At 47.2% G+C, this 13,770-nt stretch overlaps 1 protein-coding gene across 7 annotated transcripts; it reads left to right on the plus strand.

The window, feature by feature from the left end:
• The first annotated feature begins 4,926 nt into the window (after positions 1 to 4,926).
• LOC100282858 (plant-specific domain TIGR01589 family protein) lies at positions 4,927 to 13,566 on the plus strand. Of its 7 annotated transcripts, none has more exons than XM_008649655.4 (7): positions 4,927 to 5,272; positions 6,174 to 6,318; positions 10,347 to 10,452; positions 11,344 to 11,526; positions 11,845 to 12,327; positions 12,452 to 12,514; positions 13,038 to 13,414. In XM_008649655.4, the coding sequence occupies exons 2-7, from the start codon at positions 6,223 to 6,225 to the stop codon at positions 13,040 to 13,042; spliced, it is 936 nt and encodes a 311-aa protein (XP_008647877.1). In that variant the 5' UTR covers positions 4,927 to 5,272; positions 6,174 to 6,222; the 3' UTR covers positions 13,043 to 13,414. The 7 variants fall into 7 exon arrangements, with proteins under 7 accessions (XP_008647877.1, XP_008647878.1, XP_008647879.1 ...); XM_008649657.4 differs by lacking the exons at positions 4,927 to 5,272; positions 6,174 to 6,318 and adding exons at positions 8,369 to 9,636; positions 9,727 to 10,189; NM_001155764.2 differs by lacking the exons at positions 4,927 to 5,272; positions 6,174 to 6,318 and adding exons at positions 9,356 to 9,636; positions 9,727 to 9,869 and having other exon boundaries at positions 13,038 to 13,566.
• The last annotated feature ends 204 nt before the right edge of the window (positions 13,567 to 13,770 follow it).

Below are 13,770 nucleotides of genomic sequence, written 5' to 3' on the forward strand. Positions count from 1 at the left end.
CTCCTTCTTCTCCTCCGTTGCCTTGAAGGCCACGGGTTGCGCCTCGGATGTGGAAGGCTCATCAAGCTCGTTGATCTTCTTGGAGCCCTTAATCATGCATTCAAAACTAACAAAATTCCCGATGACTTCCTCGGGGGTCATTTGTGTATATCTAGGATTGCCACGAATTAATTGTACTTGAGTAGGGTTAAGGAAAATAAGGGCTCTCAGAATAACCTTAACCACTTCGTGGTCATCCCATTTTGTGCTCCCGAGGTTGCGCACTTGGTTTACCAAGGTCTTGAGCCGGTTGTACATGTCTTGTGGCTCCTCCCCTTGGCGAAGACGGAAGCGACCGAGCTCCCCCTCGATCGTTTCCCGCTTGGTGATCTTGGTGAGTTCATCACCCTCATGCGCCGTCTTGAGTAGGTCCCAAATCTCCTTGGCGTTCTTCAACCCTTGTACTTTGTTGTATTCCTCCTTGCTTAAAGAGGCAAGCAGAATGGTTGTGGCTTGAGAGTTGAAGTGCTCGATTTGGGCCACTTCGTCCGTGTCATAGTCCTCATCCCCTACGGATGGTACCTGTACACCATACTCAACAACATCCCATATTCTTTTGTGGAGAGAGGTTAGATGAAATTGCATCAAATTACTCCACATAGCATAATCTTCACCATTAAAAGTTGGTGGTTTGCCTAATGGGACGGAGAGTAAAGGTGTATGTTTAGGAATGCGAGGGTAGCGTAGGGGAATCTTACTATACTTCTTGCGCTCTTGGCGCTTAGAAGTGACGGAGGGCGCATCGGAGTCGGAGGTAGAAGTTGATGAAGTGTCGGTCTCGTAGTAGACCACCTTCCTCATCCTCTTGTGCTTATCGCCCTTCCGATGCGGCTTGTGGGAAGAAGATTTTTCCTTCTTCTCCTTATGGTGAGAAGAGGAAGATCTTTTCTCCTCCCGCTTGGAGGATTTCTTCTTCTTCTCTCTTCTCTTGGTGCGGGACTCTTCCGATGAAGTGCTCCCTTGGCTTGTAGTGGGCTTGTCGTCGCCGGTCTCCATCTCCTTCTTGGCGTGATCTCCCGACATCACTTCGAGCGGTTAGGCTCTAATGAAGCACCGGGCTCCGATACCAATTGATAGTCGCCTAGAGGGGGGGTGAATAGGGCGAAACTGAAATTTACAAAAATAATCACAACTACAAGCCGGGGTTAGCGTTAGTAATAATAAATGAGTCCGCAAGAGAGGGCGCAAAACAAATCGCAAGCAAATAAAGAGAGTGACACGCGGATTTGTTTTACCGAGGTTCGGTTCTTGCAAACCTACTCCCCGTTGAGGAGGCCACAAAGGCCGGGTCTCTTTCAACCCTTCCCTCTCTCAAACGGTCCCTCGGACCGAGTGAGCTTTCCTTCTTCTCAATCAACCGGGAACAAAACTTCCCCGCAAGGGCCACCACACAATTGGTGCCTCTTGCCTTGGTTACAATTGAGTGTTGATCACAAGAGCAAAAGAGAAAGAAAGAATGCGATCCAAGCGCAAGAGCTCAAAAGAACACGGCAAATCACTCTCTCTAGTCACTAGGGTTTTGTGTGGAATTGGAGAGGATTTGATCTCTTTGAATGTGTCTAGAATTGAATGCCTAGCTCTTGTAAGTGGTTGAGAAGTGGGAAAACTTGGATCGCAATGAATGTGGGGTGGTTGGGGTATTTATAGCCCCAACCACCAAATGTGGCCGTTGGCTGGAGGCGTCTGCTCGATGGCGCACCGGACAGTCCGGTGCACACCGGACAGTCCGGTGCCCCTGCCACGTCATCGTTGCCGTTGGATTCTAGCCGTTGGAGCTTCTGACTTGTGGGCCCGCCTGGGTGTCTGGTGCACACCGGACAGGTACTGTTTGATGTCCGGTGTGCCAGCATGGGCGATTCTGACTTCTGCGCGCGCAGACGGCGCATTGAATGCGCGGCAGAGAGCCGTTGGCGCGGAGACGACCGTTGTCCCGGAGTTGCACCGGACAGTCCGGTGCACACCGGACAGTCCGGTGAATTATAGCGGACGAGCCGTTGGCTTTTCCCGAAGCTGGCGAGTTCCTGAGGCCGACCTCCTTTGGCGCACCGGACACTGTCCGGTGTACACCGGACAGTCCGGTGAATTTTAGCCGAGTCGCCCCTGGAATTCCCGAAGGTGAAGAGTTTGAGTCTGAGTCCCCTGGTGCACCGGACAGGTACTGTGCACTGTCCGGTGGCACACCGGACAGTCCGGTGCGCCAGACCAGGGGTGCCTTCGGTTGCCCCTTTGCTCCTTTATTGAATCCAAAACTTGGTCTTTTATTGGCTGAGTGTGAACCTTTTACACCTGTATAATCTATATACTTGGGCAAACTAGTTAGTCCAAAGATTTGTGTTGGGCAATTCAACCACCAAAATTATATAGGAACTAGGTGTAAGCCTAATTCCCTTTCAGTACTGGAGTACAAGAGGAGCGTGCTATTCGAGGGCACACGACTACTACCAGCCGCTGTAGAGTTGATCGCCTCCGGGTGCTCGACGATAGCGCGACGAGCATGACGCAGGATGCAGGGTAGACGGTGAGCGCGATAACCATGTTTGGTATGGTGAATTATACGTTTGGAATGAGATATCCGATTCCTTTTTGTTTGTGCAATGCGAGCAGTCATCTAAAAGTGTTGCATCAACGACAATTTAGTGGTCGTCAGTAAACTGGCTAATTTTACATTTACTTCTGCAGGAAATGCACTGGTAGATCTACATCATCTCAAGTAGAAGACCATGCTGGTTTGATTTCTCTGGGAAGTCCACAGTTGAACTTTAGTAGCACAGTCGCAGGTTTTGTAATTGATACTAACATTTTTTGTCAAGAATTTTTTGTATCTTGGCACGATGAGATAACTATTTCACAATGTGGTAGTGTTTAGTGTCTAATATCTAATGTACCTTCTCTTTGACATCAGGGGGCAGAGAAATTGGAATATCTCAAATCCGTAGGAGCTGATCATGTAATTGACTCAAGCAAGGATAATGTTATAGAAAGTGCCAAGTCCTTCTTAAAGGCTAGAGGCTTGAAATTTGTTGATGTTTTATATGACTCGGACTAGGGTAAACTAACTCAGGATAGCCTGAAGCTTCTCAATCACTAAACAGTTTCTCCAAAAGAAGAAATAACTGACCATGGCCTTATGTTGTTTCAAAACTGGACAGTTCATGGTTTGTACTTGGGAAGCTACTTAACTCACCGGCCACAAGTACTCATTGATTCCCTCAATGAACTCCTTTCATGGCCTTCAAAGGGTCTGATAACAGTTCAAATTTCACACTGCCACAGAATTTTGTTGAGGTAAGCAACATTTAGCAGCTATCATCTTTGAAATGGCATGGCTGAAAGGCAACAACTTGTATTGACAGCAACACTGAATGTATCCCATGAGCTTGTTTTGAACCAGGGTGGTCTAACTTGTTAGCATGTATTGTCCACACCATTGTACATTTGTACTGACATGTTGTCGTATCTGTTTTTAGTTACTTTTGTACCATGTTGTTTCCTAGAGTCAAAATTGCTCTTCATTATACATGTAAAAGCATCTATTTACAGGGTAGCATTGTAATGCTATGCAAATGGAGCATTCTATCTAAACAATTGTTCCATTTGAATGAATAAATATGAACATTTTTTAACATCATATCATTGCCCAAGTTTTATTTTGGTCATGCAACTCTAAAATCAGAAATCTTTGACTACTAAATTATCAATATCAGATAATTTTTTCTTTTTCCGTGCTTACTTAGTTCCTTTTATGACCTTCCAAATATTAATCACATGACCAAATATTTACCAGATCACCTTCCAAATAATTATGAGGGTTGTATTTCTTGGGTAATGTCACTTTTTCTGTGAAATTTGGTTCTGAATAATCACATGTACTTGTAGTGCTTGCGCAACATTACAGTAGCCAATCGATGAATTTGACTTTGCGCAGGTGGCGAGCTAGGAGCATAATTGCTGTCATGCAACATCCTTGCAATGTCCTTCGTCCCGCGAGACTCCCACAAGGCGCAGGTTCAGTTTGCACTAGAGTGTGGCGATGATTGGGGTCCTTGCCTCTAATCGGTTCGCTTATCCAGCACATTCCTTTGACATGGTGCACTGATCTCATTGCCTCATCCTATGGCAGCTTTATGGTATGTTGAATTACTATCCTCCAGGACTACAATCCTTCAATGTCTCCAGCTGATTACCCATAGCTTCCTGCTCCCATGTATGTGCAGATGGGTTGTACTTGATAGAGGTTGATCGTATCCTGCGTCCTAGAGGTTATTGGATTTTGTCTGGACCCCTAATCAACTGGAAGAAACACTGGAAGGGGCGGCACAGGACTAAAGAGGACCTAGATGCAGAGCAGAAAGCCATTGAGGCAGTTGCCAGGAGCCTCTGCTGGAAGAAGATCAAGGAGGAGGGTGACATTGCTATCTGGCGGAAGCCAACTAATCACATTCATTGCAAGGCCATCCACAAAGTTATCAAGTCACCACCCTTCTGTTCTAACAAAAACCCAGATGATGCCTGCTACATACAACACCATGCTAACCATTTTCAGTTTGATTCGTGGTACTCTATGGTAAATTAGTACCTTATTCATGCGATCGATTTTAGGTACGACAAGATAGAAGCTTGCATAACTCCACTGCTAGATTAGGTCACCGCGCATAGAAGGGTATTTTCATGATCAAGCACCAACTAACTAATCATTTTGTTGAATATTTTATATACCGTTGCAAAGCACGAGCATCTAACTATAACAATATAACACACATATATACATAAGTTATCGTGTTATTATACGGTTCCGTTGCAACGCACGGGCACTCATCTAGTCATAATTTAGTTTATAAATGAACTAGGGGGACAAATATTCGAGAATGGAGGTTAGAAAATAAAGTGTGACTGTCACACAACCGCGAGAACCAGCCCACTACCAAATCAATCTGCCGGCGGCCGGCTGTTGTCCGAGCGACCGGCGCATGGCAGCCACCGTGCGTCTCTGTCCGGTGGGCCGCGGCCCGCGGCCCGCAAACCAATGCCCGAGCACCTCCCCTCGCCTCTACCCGAGCACCTCCCCTCAAGAGCGCCTCCCTCGCCGGAGTCAGACACGCCTCCCCCGCCGCGCGCATCTCTGCCTAAGCGCCGCTCCGCCCCTCCCCTACGAGAGCACTCTTCGCCCAAGGTTGCAGGCTGCAGCCACCAGGCCTCTACGGTGGAGGAGAAGAATGGAGGATGCTGCCAAACGGTAGGCTTTTGCCGGCTTCTACAGTTCTACTTATTCAGGAAACCTACTTGTTACAAAAGCTCCTGATATTTTAAGCCGTTCCATGAAACTATCTAGGTCACTGCGCAGTGCGCACGTATTTCTTTGATCGCTTAACTGCGAGCTCTGCTGCTATACGGCTAGACAGACGCATCAGTGCCCTACTTTCAGGAAGCAGTGCTAGACTGCGCAGTGCTCACCCATCCATTGAACCATTTATCCCTCAGATCCCTGATTTAACACAACCCACCCTCACATTGCCTATGCTTCAGGCAAAGAAATAAGCATAGAGAATGGAGCAACCAGCTCCAGCTATTCCGCTCACAGCGCTCCACATAGCGATCGCGAACTCTAGCCTCAGCTCCCTGGCATTCATTTCAAATGAAGGAAATTGGAATTTTGTGTTTAGTACTCATCAATTTGTGATTATTGAAGCTCCACAACTTAAATATGATAACAACTTATGGTGAAAATAATTGAGTTCCAATTCAACCACATGCTAAAAACTGTGAAGCAGCCCTTAACAGATAACCATAGTTTTGGTTTCAGTCTGAATGTTCATTGAATGGTGAGAGTCTTTTCTTTTAGTCTGAAGTATGGCCTTCTGGCATCGGTGGAGAAATTTTGTATGCTAAATTTGCATGTATATCATGGTTCTTAGTGACAAATGCCGGTTACAATCTGTTGTTCAAATCTTCATTAGAGAACATGAGCTGTACCAAATTCTACTATTTACCTATATGACATTAACAAGTGGTGCTTAGATAGCCATATTCTAGTTTTGATTTATGTTTTTATGACCCAAGCATACTGTTCTGAAGTTCCTGTACACTCGCTCATCTGATTTTGATTCAGTGACCCTAAGCAAACTGTTTTGGACCAGGTTGAGATGAGACTCCGCTTCACAAGACAGTCTCCACGGTTTCTCTGCAATGGGTAGCTCACTGCAGTCTGATGGAAATTGGAGAGATGCCTGCTGCTTGGACCCTTCCCTCTGCACCAACTTGACAATCCCACAAATTTGCATGGTGAGTTGGTGACCTCACCCTGCAAGTTGCACGTGCCAGCGGGGAATTCCCCAAGTATCACCTCTGTCTCCGCTGGATCCATCAGTGTTCAGTGAGGCTATTTGTGGTGATGGCAGCGTGGGACGTCATTTCTTTGAACCGCATGATCACTGGTTTCATTCGAGATGGTACCAGCAACCGAGCACTTGTAGTTTACAAGTGGATGGTTGCTTCAGGCCTGAGAGAGACCCCTCACACCTTCTCTGCAGTTCTCGGTGCGTGCAACAGCTGCGAGGGGCTGCAACTGCATGGCCGGGTACTGGCATTGGGCCTGCGCTCCAACCCGTTCGTCATGTCTGCGTTGGTCAACCTGTATATGCGCGTTGAAACACCTTGTGCTGCCCTCCTGCTGTATGACGAGATGCCATTGCAGAGCACAGCCATGTCCAACGCTGTTCTGGGTGGCTTGTGCAACCTGAAGTTGGCCGAGGACCTCTTCCGATCTTTGCTAGACATGAGACGGCGTGGTCTGGAGTTGAATGGCCTTTCCTACTGCTACGCGATGAAAGCATGCTACCAAGATGAGGACTGGCTGGAACAAGGCAGGCAGCTGCACGGAGTGGTTCTCAAGGCAGGGTGGGTTCCGTCGAACATTTTCCTGTCGAACTCGCTTGTGGATCTCTACGCAGCAACCGGAGACTTGGTGGACGCTAAGAGTTCTCTCGATGACATCCCTTCTGAGGACGTCATCTCGTGGAACTCCATCGTCTCTGTCTGCGCGAGCAAAGGGCGTACGAAGGAAGCAACTGGTTACTTGAGGCAGATGCTTTGGCACGGCAAGACGCCCTCAGTCCGCTCCTTTGTTGGGCTCTTCGCCTTATCTGGTCAGACCGGACACCTCCAAGTTGGGGTTCAGATGCACGGTATCGCTCTTAAGCTCGGGTTCAGCTGGAGCAGCGCGCACGTCCAGACTGCACTCATTAGCATGTATGGGAACTGCTGCCATTTTGATTGTTGCTTGGCAATCTTCAACGAAACCCCAAGCCTTGCACTGGAGTGCTATAATGCAATGATCACGTCATCAATTGGCTGCAAGGTTTTCCACTCCGCGCTGGAGGTCTTGTACTGTATGGTTGTCGAGGGAGTTATGCCTGACAACGTGACGCTATCTGCGACCATGAAGGCCATATCTTTGTCAGCTTCGCCGAGTCTAATCAGCTGCCAGATGCTGCATTCCTGGGTCTTCAAGCTGGGCTTCGAAGCGGACATGGTTGTGTGCTCCTCCTTGATCAGCGCATACGCTCGAGCCGGTCAGGTGCACAGCTCCCGCTCGGTGTTCGAAAGCCTGCGGAGCCCAAACGTCGTCTGCTTCACTTCGATGATATCTGCGTGCGCGCGACACGGAGATGGCGCAAAAGGAGTGGAGCTGCTCAGGGAGATGGTTTGTAGGGGGCTCAAACCTGATGACGTCACCTTCCTGTGCGCGATCACTGGATGTGATCAGGCAGGACTGATTGAGGAAGGCAGGCTGGTGTTTGAGTTTATGAGAGCGACCCGCGAGCTGGGCCCTGACGAGAGGCACTTGGCCTGCATGGTTAACCTTCTCGGCCGAGACGGGTTTGTGGAGGAGGCGATGAAGGTGATGATGGAGCAGCACTCGCCGCTGCGGCACTACACCAAGGCGTGGAGCTCGCTCGTCCAGAGTTGCAAGGCACATGGCGAAGACGCGCTGGGAAGGAGAGCGGCAGATACGCTGGTAGACATGGGACGAGAGGACGCGGCCACCAGCTTGCAGGTGTCGAGATACTTCTACGAGATTGGGGACGGCGAGAATGTCTCGAGGATTAAAGGCATGGCAAGTGGGCAACGGGTGAAGGAGATCAGCGGTCGCAGCTCGGTCGAGATCGGCCACGGAATAATCTAGCAGCCGAGGTTAAAGAACGGTATGGATTGTTCAATTCCGTAGTTGGCTGGCTGGTTGGTTGGTTCACAATGTTTAATATACAACTGATGGTCTGAACGGATGGGAGATAGGAAATACCAAAGTAGAATCTCTTTAGGTGGATCGGGGAATTGTTGTGTTTAGTACTCATCAATATGTGATTATCGAAGCTTCACAACTTGAACATGATAACAATTTCTGGTGAAAACAATCGAGTTCCAATTCAACCACATACTGCTTGGTTGGTTGGTTCACAAAGTTTGAGCTGGTACTGGCAACCTACGCATCGCAGGAGGAAAGGCCATGCTGCCAGCGTACTAGGTCTGGGGCACAAGCTCTCCTTGCTCCAGATCTGAATCTTGGGCAAGGCACATGTTGTCTGTGCAGGCAGGCTGGTCTCATTCGTCTTTCCTATCGTCTTTTCGGACACTGCTTGCTCTCACAATCTGGGGCCCGTCGAATGTCTCTGCACTTGGCAGCAACAGGATGGTGCCCCTCCTCCCTGTACTGTACTTACGTGGATGCGAAGTGCAACTGTGCAGTGCAGTTTCCTGAAAGCGGAAAAGGCCAAACCGGGTGGTGCAAATGTGTAAACAGAGTGTAGTTTGAAACAAGGAGTCAAATATGTGTTAGGGCAGTGATGCTGTTGGAGATAAACTTAAGCATGCAGTATAGATATACGATGATGCTGATGGTGGTGCGTCTTTGTATATTTTATTTTATTTGTGCTCCCCACCACCACCACCATCACACACCTACCTACCACCAGTTGCCATCCATCCAATCATGCAGTGACACTAATAGCTGTTATACAAAGACGAAAACACACTCTGTTCCTGTTAGTTACTTGGTAAACTGAAGTTGGGTTTAGGACTCTGAGCTGGGCTGGTACAGTGACATGATAAACCACCAGTAAATGGCCTGAAATGAAAAGACAGACAGCGCATGGATACCCAACTGTGTGGCACAAACAAGCAGTGAAACAATGTGAATCAGGAAACAAAAGAGAAGAAAAGAAAATAAAGGAGAAAGATTCAGTGGTGGTGCTGGGTGCGGGGTGTATCAAATATTTCCCTGAGCCCCGGATAACCGGATTCCAGAGCGGCGGCCTGCGACAGGAACAGTGGGTGGGGCCGGGAGCGCCTCTCGCTCTCCACTACCAGTCCACCACCTCGCTCGCAGCTCTTTCCTCCTCCTTTTCCTTCCTTTTTTCTTTTTTTCCCAGCCCACCTCGCTCGCTCCCTTCCCTTCCCAGTGGAAGTGGATTGGTTGATTGATCGCACAGAGCTCGCCTCACATCCACACAGCCCGAGCTGCTGCCCGCCCACCCGCCTGTAGCTCCCCTCCTCACGGAGCAGGCAGGCAGGCAGGCTGGGATTCCCGTCGAAGCAGGGCAGGTACGGCACGGCCCGCCCGGTTGAATCCCTCGGCCTCCCTCCGCGGGGGCTAATTTGTCTCGCTCGTTCCCGTCTCTACTGCTGCTGCAGGAGCTAGGGCGGGTGGAGGAGCCTTTGCCCGGGAACGAGGAGAGGAGGTGGCAGTGGCACCCCGCGGCTAGGGCAGCGAGAGAGGGGCGAAGAGGAAGGCGGCGGGCGCGTCCGCCATGGCTAGCGAGGAAGTACTCCACAAGGCCGGTCTCGCTACTCTCGCCTCTACTTCTACTCCGTCGCCTTTGCCGCTGCATCCATTCCCAGTCTACCCCGCGCGGGCTCCCTCGCCTACCTACCAGCTTTAATTGTCGCTTCGCGCGGATTTAATTGTCGCTGCTCCTTGCGGTTTTGCTTTGCTCCGGGGCCTTGCTGCTGCCTGCTGGTACCGTACCGACTCCGCGTCAAGGAACATGCTGCTTTCGGGCCCCATGTTCAAATTGCTAACCTAGGGTTTGGGTGGAACACCAAGGGTCTAGACAGACATCTAGAAGAGTTTGTGTATGCTTATTTTGATGGATTGGTAAGATTTGCTAACCTAGGGTTTCAGCGAATCCTGTATTCTGCCAACTTTTTCCTCAGTATGGAGCGAATTGTACCTAAAAGAGTTTGTGGATGCTTATTTTGATGGATTGATAAGATGGCTCATCTGACTCCGCCTGCTAATTCCTGTTGCACAGGTCCAGAATCTTATAGAGCGCTGCCTTCAGATGTACATGAACAAGAAAGAAGTGGTTGATGCCCTCTCCCACCACTCCAGGATAGAGCCTTGTATCACTGAACTTGGTAACGCTCACTGTTCGTTCTCTCCTCTTCCTCTCGTCCAGCCAGACGACTCATTCCTCTTGCTTGCAAGTCGGTCCGAAGTTAATTCATATACAGATCTTATTCTACCATTGGTCCAATGTTACATCTGTGATTCTGTACTATGATGCAATGCAGATATAATGCTTTACAACAATAACTGAGCCTTTTTAGTCTCCGTACAATGTTTGAAGTAAACAATTCTCTTTGCCCGTGTATCAATTGTGTTGTCTTATGTGTTCGACAACCAAATATGGCTTGCGTGTGTGGGTCCTGCGCCAAGCATTAATCGCCGGTCGGCTCTGTTTTTATTTGGTTAGAGAGATTCGAGATCTGATTGGTGTGCTTTTCATAAGCCACACGATCTCCTCAACCCTATATATGTACACTAGGTCTATCAATCAATCAATCTATTAATTTCACACAATCTCATCCTATTTCTGTATGTTTCCCCAAAATCTACTTATTCAGTGGCAAACATGTATTCTAGAAATCTTAATTGGTTCCTTCTAATATTCTCATATACTAGGAGTCTAGGATAATGAAAAGCGCTATCATGTGTAAAAAATGTTTGGACCCAACGTCCTACCTTAATGACAAACTAGATAAGCTGGCTCACTAAGTTCTAGTTCCACATCCCCTTTTTTGGAAAATTTATTTTGCAGTTTATCATATTGAAATTGAATCTGCGCTTCTGCTCTCCACAAAGACGCCAACAAAAAGTATGGCAGTGAAAAAATAGCTTATGAAGTTTCACTGATTCTCTCAAAATGGCTCACCTACAGCCTTGCATTCTGTAGTTTTTTTTGTGTTATAGAAATCCCTTATGGTTGCAGGCTAATTGGCACTTTTTTCTCTCTCTGTCCTTTTCAGTTTGGCAACAACTTGAGCAACAGAATCCTCTGTTTTTCAAAGCATACGATATGAGGCTAATGCTTAAGAATCAAATAATGGTCTTCAACAGGCTTCTCCAGGATCAGTTCGAGATTATGAATAAAGAGTTTTCTTCAGGGATCCCTTCTATGTCTCTTCCTAATGACTCTAATTCCAACCTATGTAAGACCTTTCTTTCCAGCCTTATCATGGGCAGGGATTGCTCATAATTATTTAACTTAGTGTTCTGATTTGCCTTCCGGAGTGAAGTGCTGTAACAATCTGATGGAATATAAGGCGTACATGTTACTTTGCAAAGTGATTTAACCATTGTATAAGTTCAACAAATCTGGCATTCATTCGGTTGAAGTTTTGTTTTTTCTCATGAGATCTCATTCACACCTGCACAAATACACTCCTCTTTCACTTGCTAATAAATTCACCTTTTGCTATCTCCCTAGTCTGGCACTTTAATTTGGCCACTTTATTTACTTGTTTCAGTGAAGCAAGATTCATGCTTTTTGCCAGAGACTGCTCCTGGAAATGCAATGCCAGATGGTATAATGCACAATGGAAGTTCAAGTGGTATAATAAATGACACACCATCTGGCGATCAGTTACTTAATGCTAGTAAAGACTTGCATGGCCTTCATAGTCAAATAGATGCTTCAACTAGTCTACAGTCAGACCAGAATGCAACTGCTGTGCTGTATGGTGTAGACAACGAGACAAGCGCAACAATAAAGACCGAGTCTTGCTACTCGAGTAATGCTGATTTTGCCTTCTGTGGGAACACTTTCCTGGAATCATGCCAGTCGATAGGTGATGCATCTGGTGGTGGATCCTTCAGCAGCTCAGAGTTGAATGGGCAACCACTAAACGATTCAATTTTGGATATGGAGTCATCATCATTTAGCTTCTTGAACCAAATGCCCCAAAGCTTCATGTTTTCAGACCTGGCAGATGATTTCAACCAAAATGCAGGTACCTTACCAGTGATATTTGTTGTTGAATTCTTTCTTCCTAGTTTGGAGTGCCTACTTCGTTCCTTTTGTCCTCCCATTGTGCAGTATAAGTTATTTGTCTTGTTTTGGGTTTTCCCCCTCAGAAATAACACCATTTCTCACTCCTGAGACAAATTTCTCCGATTCAACAGGGGGAGACCATACAGGTGATTCGTGCTCCTTCCTTTTTCTCACAAGTCACAACCACCCCGTAAATACAGCATATGCTGCATTCTCTGATCTTCACGCATTGACCTCACTGTAAACGCATTTATTCAACAAGCAAACGTAGTTAGGGCATGTGTATTAGTGCTTTCTTGGGTGGTACTAGTAGTACCTGTAGGGGGTCGATGTTTACACCAAGAATTCAGTCGATGTAGGCCATGTTTGGCACTGCTGCTGCTTGTTGAAAAAACAGCTTATCTGATAAGCTGGTGAAAAGTAGCTTCTGCTTGTTGGCTGCTTTTAGTGTATTCTGAGAAGTAGCTGAACTGATAAGCTGCTGCAGAAGCTAGCTGTTTGACAGAACTTTTGCTTAAATTTGTGAAGAAGCTGAAAATAAGCTGCGCCAAACAGGGCCGTAGTCTCTAGGATAATCCTCTCTTATTTTGAGTTGCATTCTCTATTAGTGGCGTAGTCGCTTGTGGAAAAACATGCATTCTGGTACTTACTGGTTTTCTTCCACTGCAGGTTGAGCGGGTCATGCACAGCGTACCAACCATTTGTACATAGGCACATGGGCAGTCGAATCTGCATTGGTGAAGAACTTGAGGACCTTTTGATCTAGCTTGTTTATTTCTCTAGTTTTTGCGTCTTGATATTGTGGTAGTTTGGGGCTTCGGGTCTGGTGGGTTGTCTAGCCCATCAGAACGCGTAATGGGTACGGAGTATTGGTCTTCCAGTATGTTTTCAGCGTTAATTTGGCTAATTTCCCCCGCTTGGCTTGTACAACAAATTTTATCAGTACTGAGTACCATGAGTTGTACTGCTGTATATGCTGCTTCCCACTCTCTGAATTGGCAGAATGATTGATGAGAAGACACTGCTTGGAGGAGTTGCCTCAGTTTCACACTGCATGTATGCAGCAAGTTTTGGACAAGAACTCATCAGCTGCTTGGAATTTCAATAGTAAACACCTGGACACAAAATACAACACAACTACATTTCCTATTTACTGTGATAACAGTCTAAAAAAATCATCCAGTTTCTTTGACGAGAATGCTGCCGTGTTATTCTCTGAATTCAGTTTACGGTTACGGTACGGTACCCCTCTTTAGGGCTTGTTCGCTTTGGAGTGGATTGAGGGGGATTGGAGGTTAATCCCCTCCAATCCCCCTCAATCCACTCCAAAGCGAACAAGCCCTTAGGAGATTCACAAATGCCGGACCCATACATTATACATACGACAGCTACGCACATCGGT

Source organism: Zea mays, chromosome 6 (genome assembly GCF_902167145.1).
Source record: "Zea mays cultivar B73 chromosome 6, Zm-B73-REFERENCE-NAM-5.0, whole genome shotgun sequence".
NCBI classification, from domain to species: Eukaryota; Viridiplantae; Streptophyta; class Magnoliopsida; order Poales; family Poaceae; genus Zea; species Zea mays.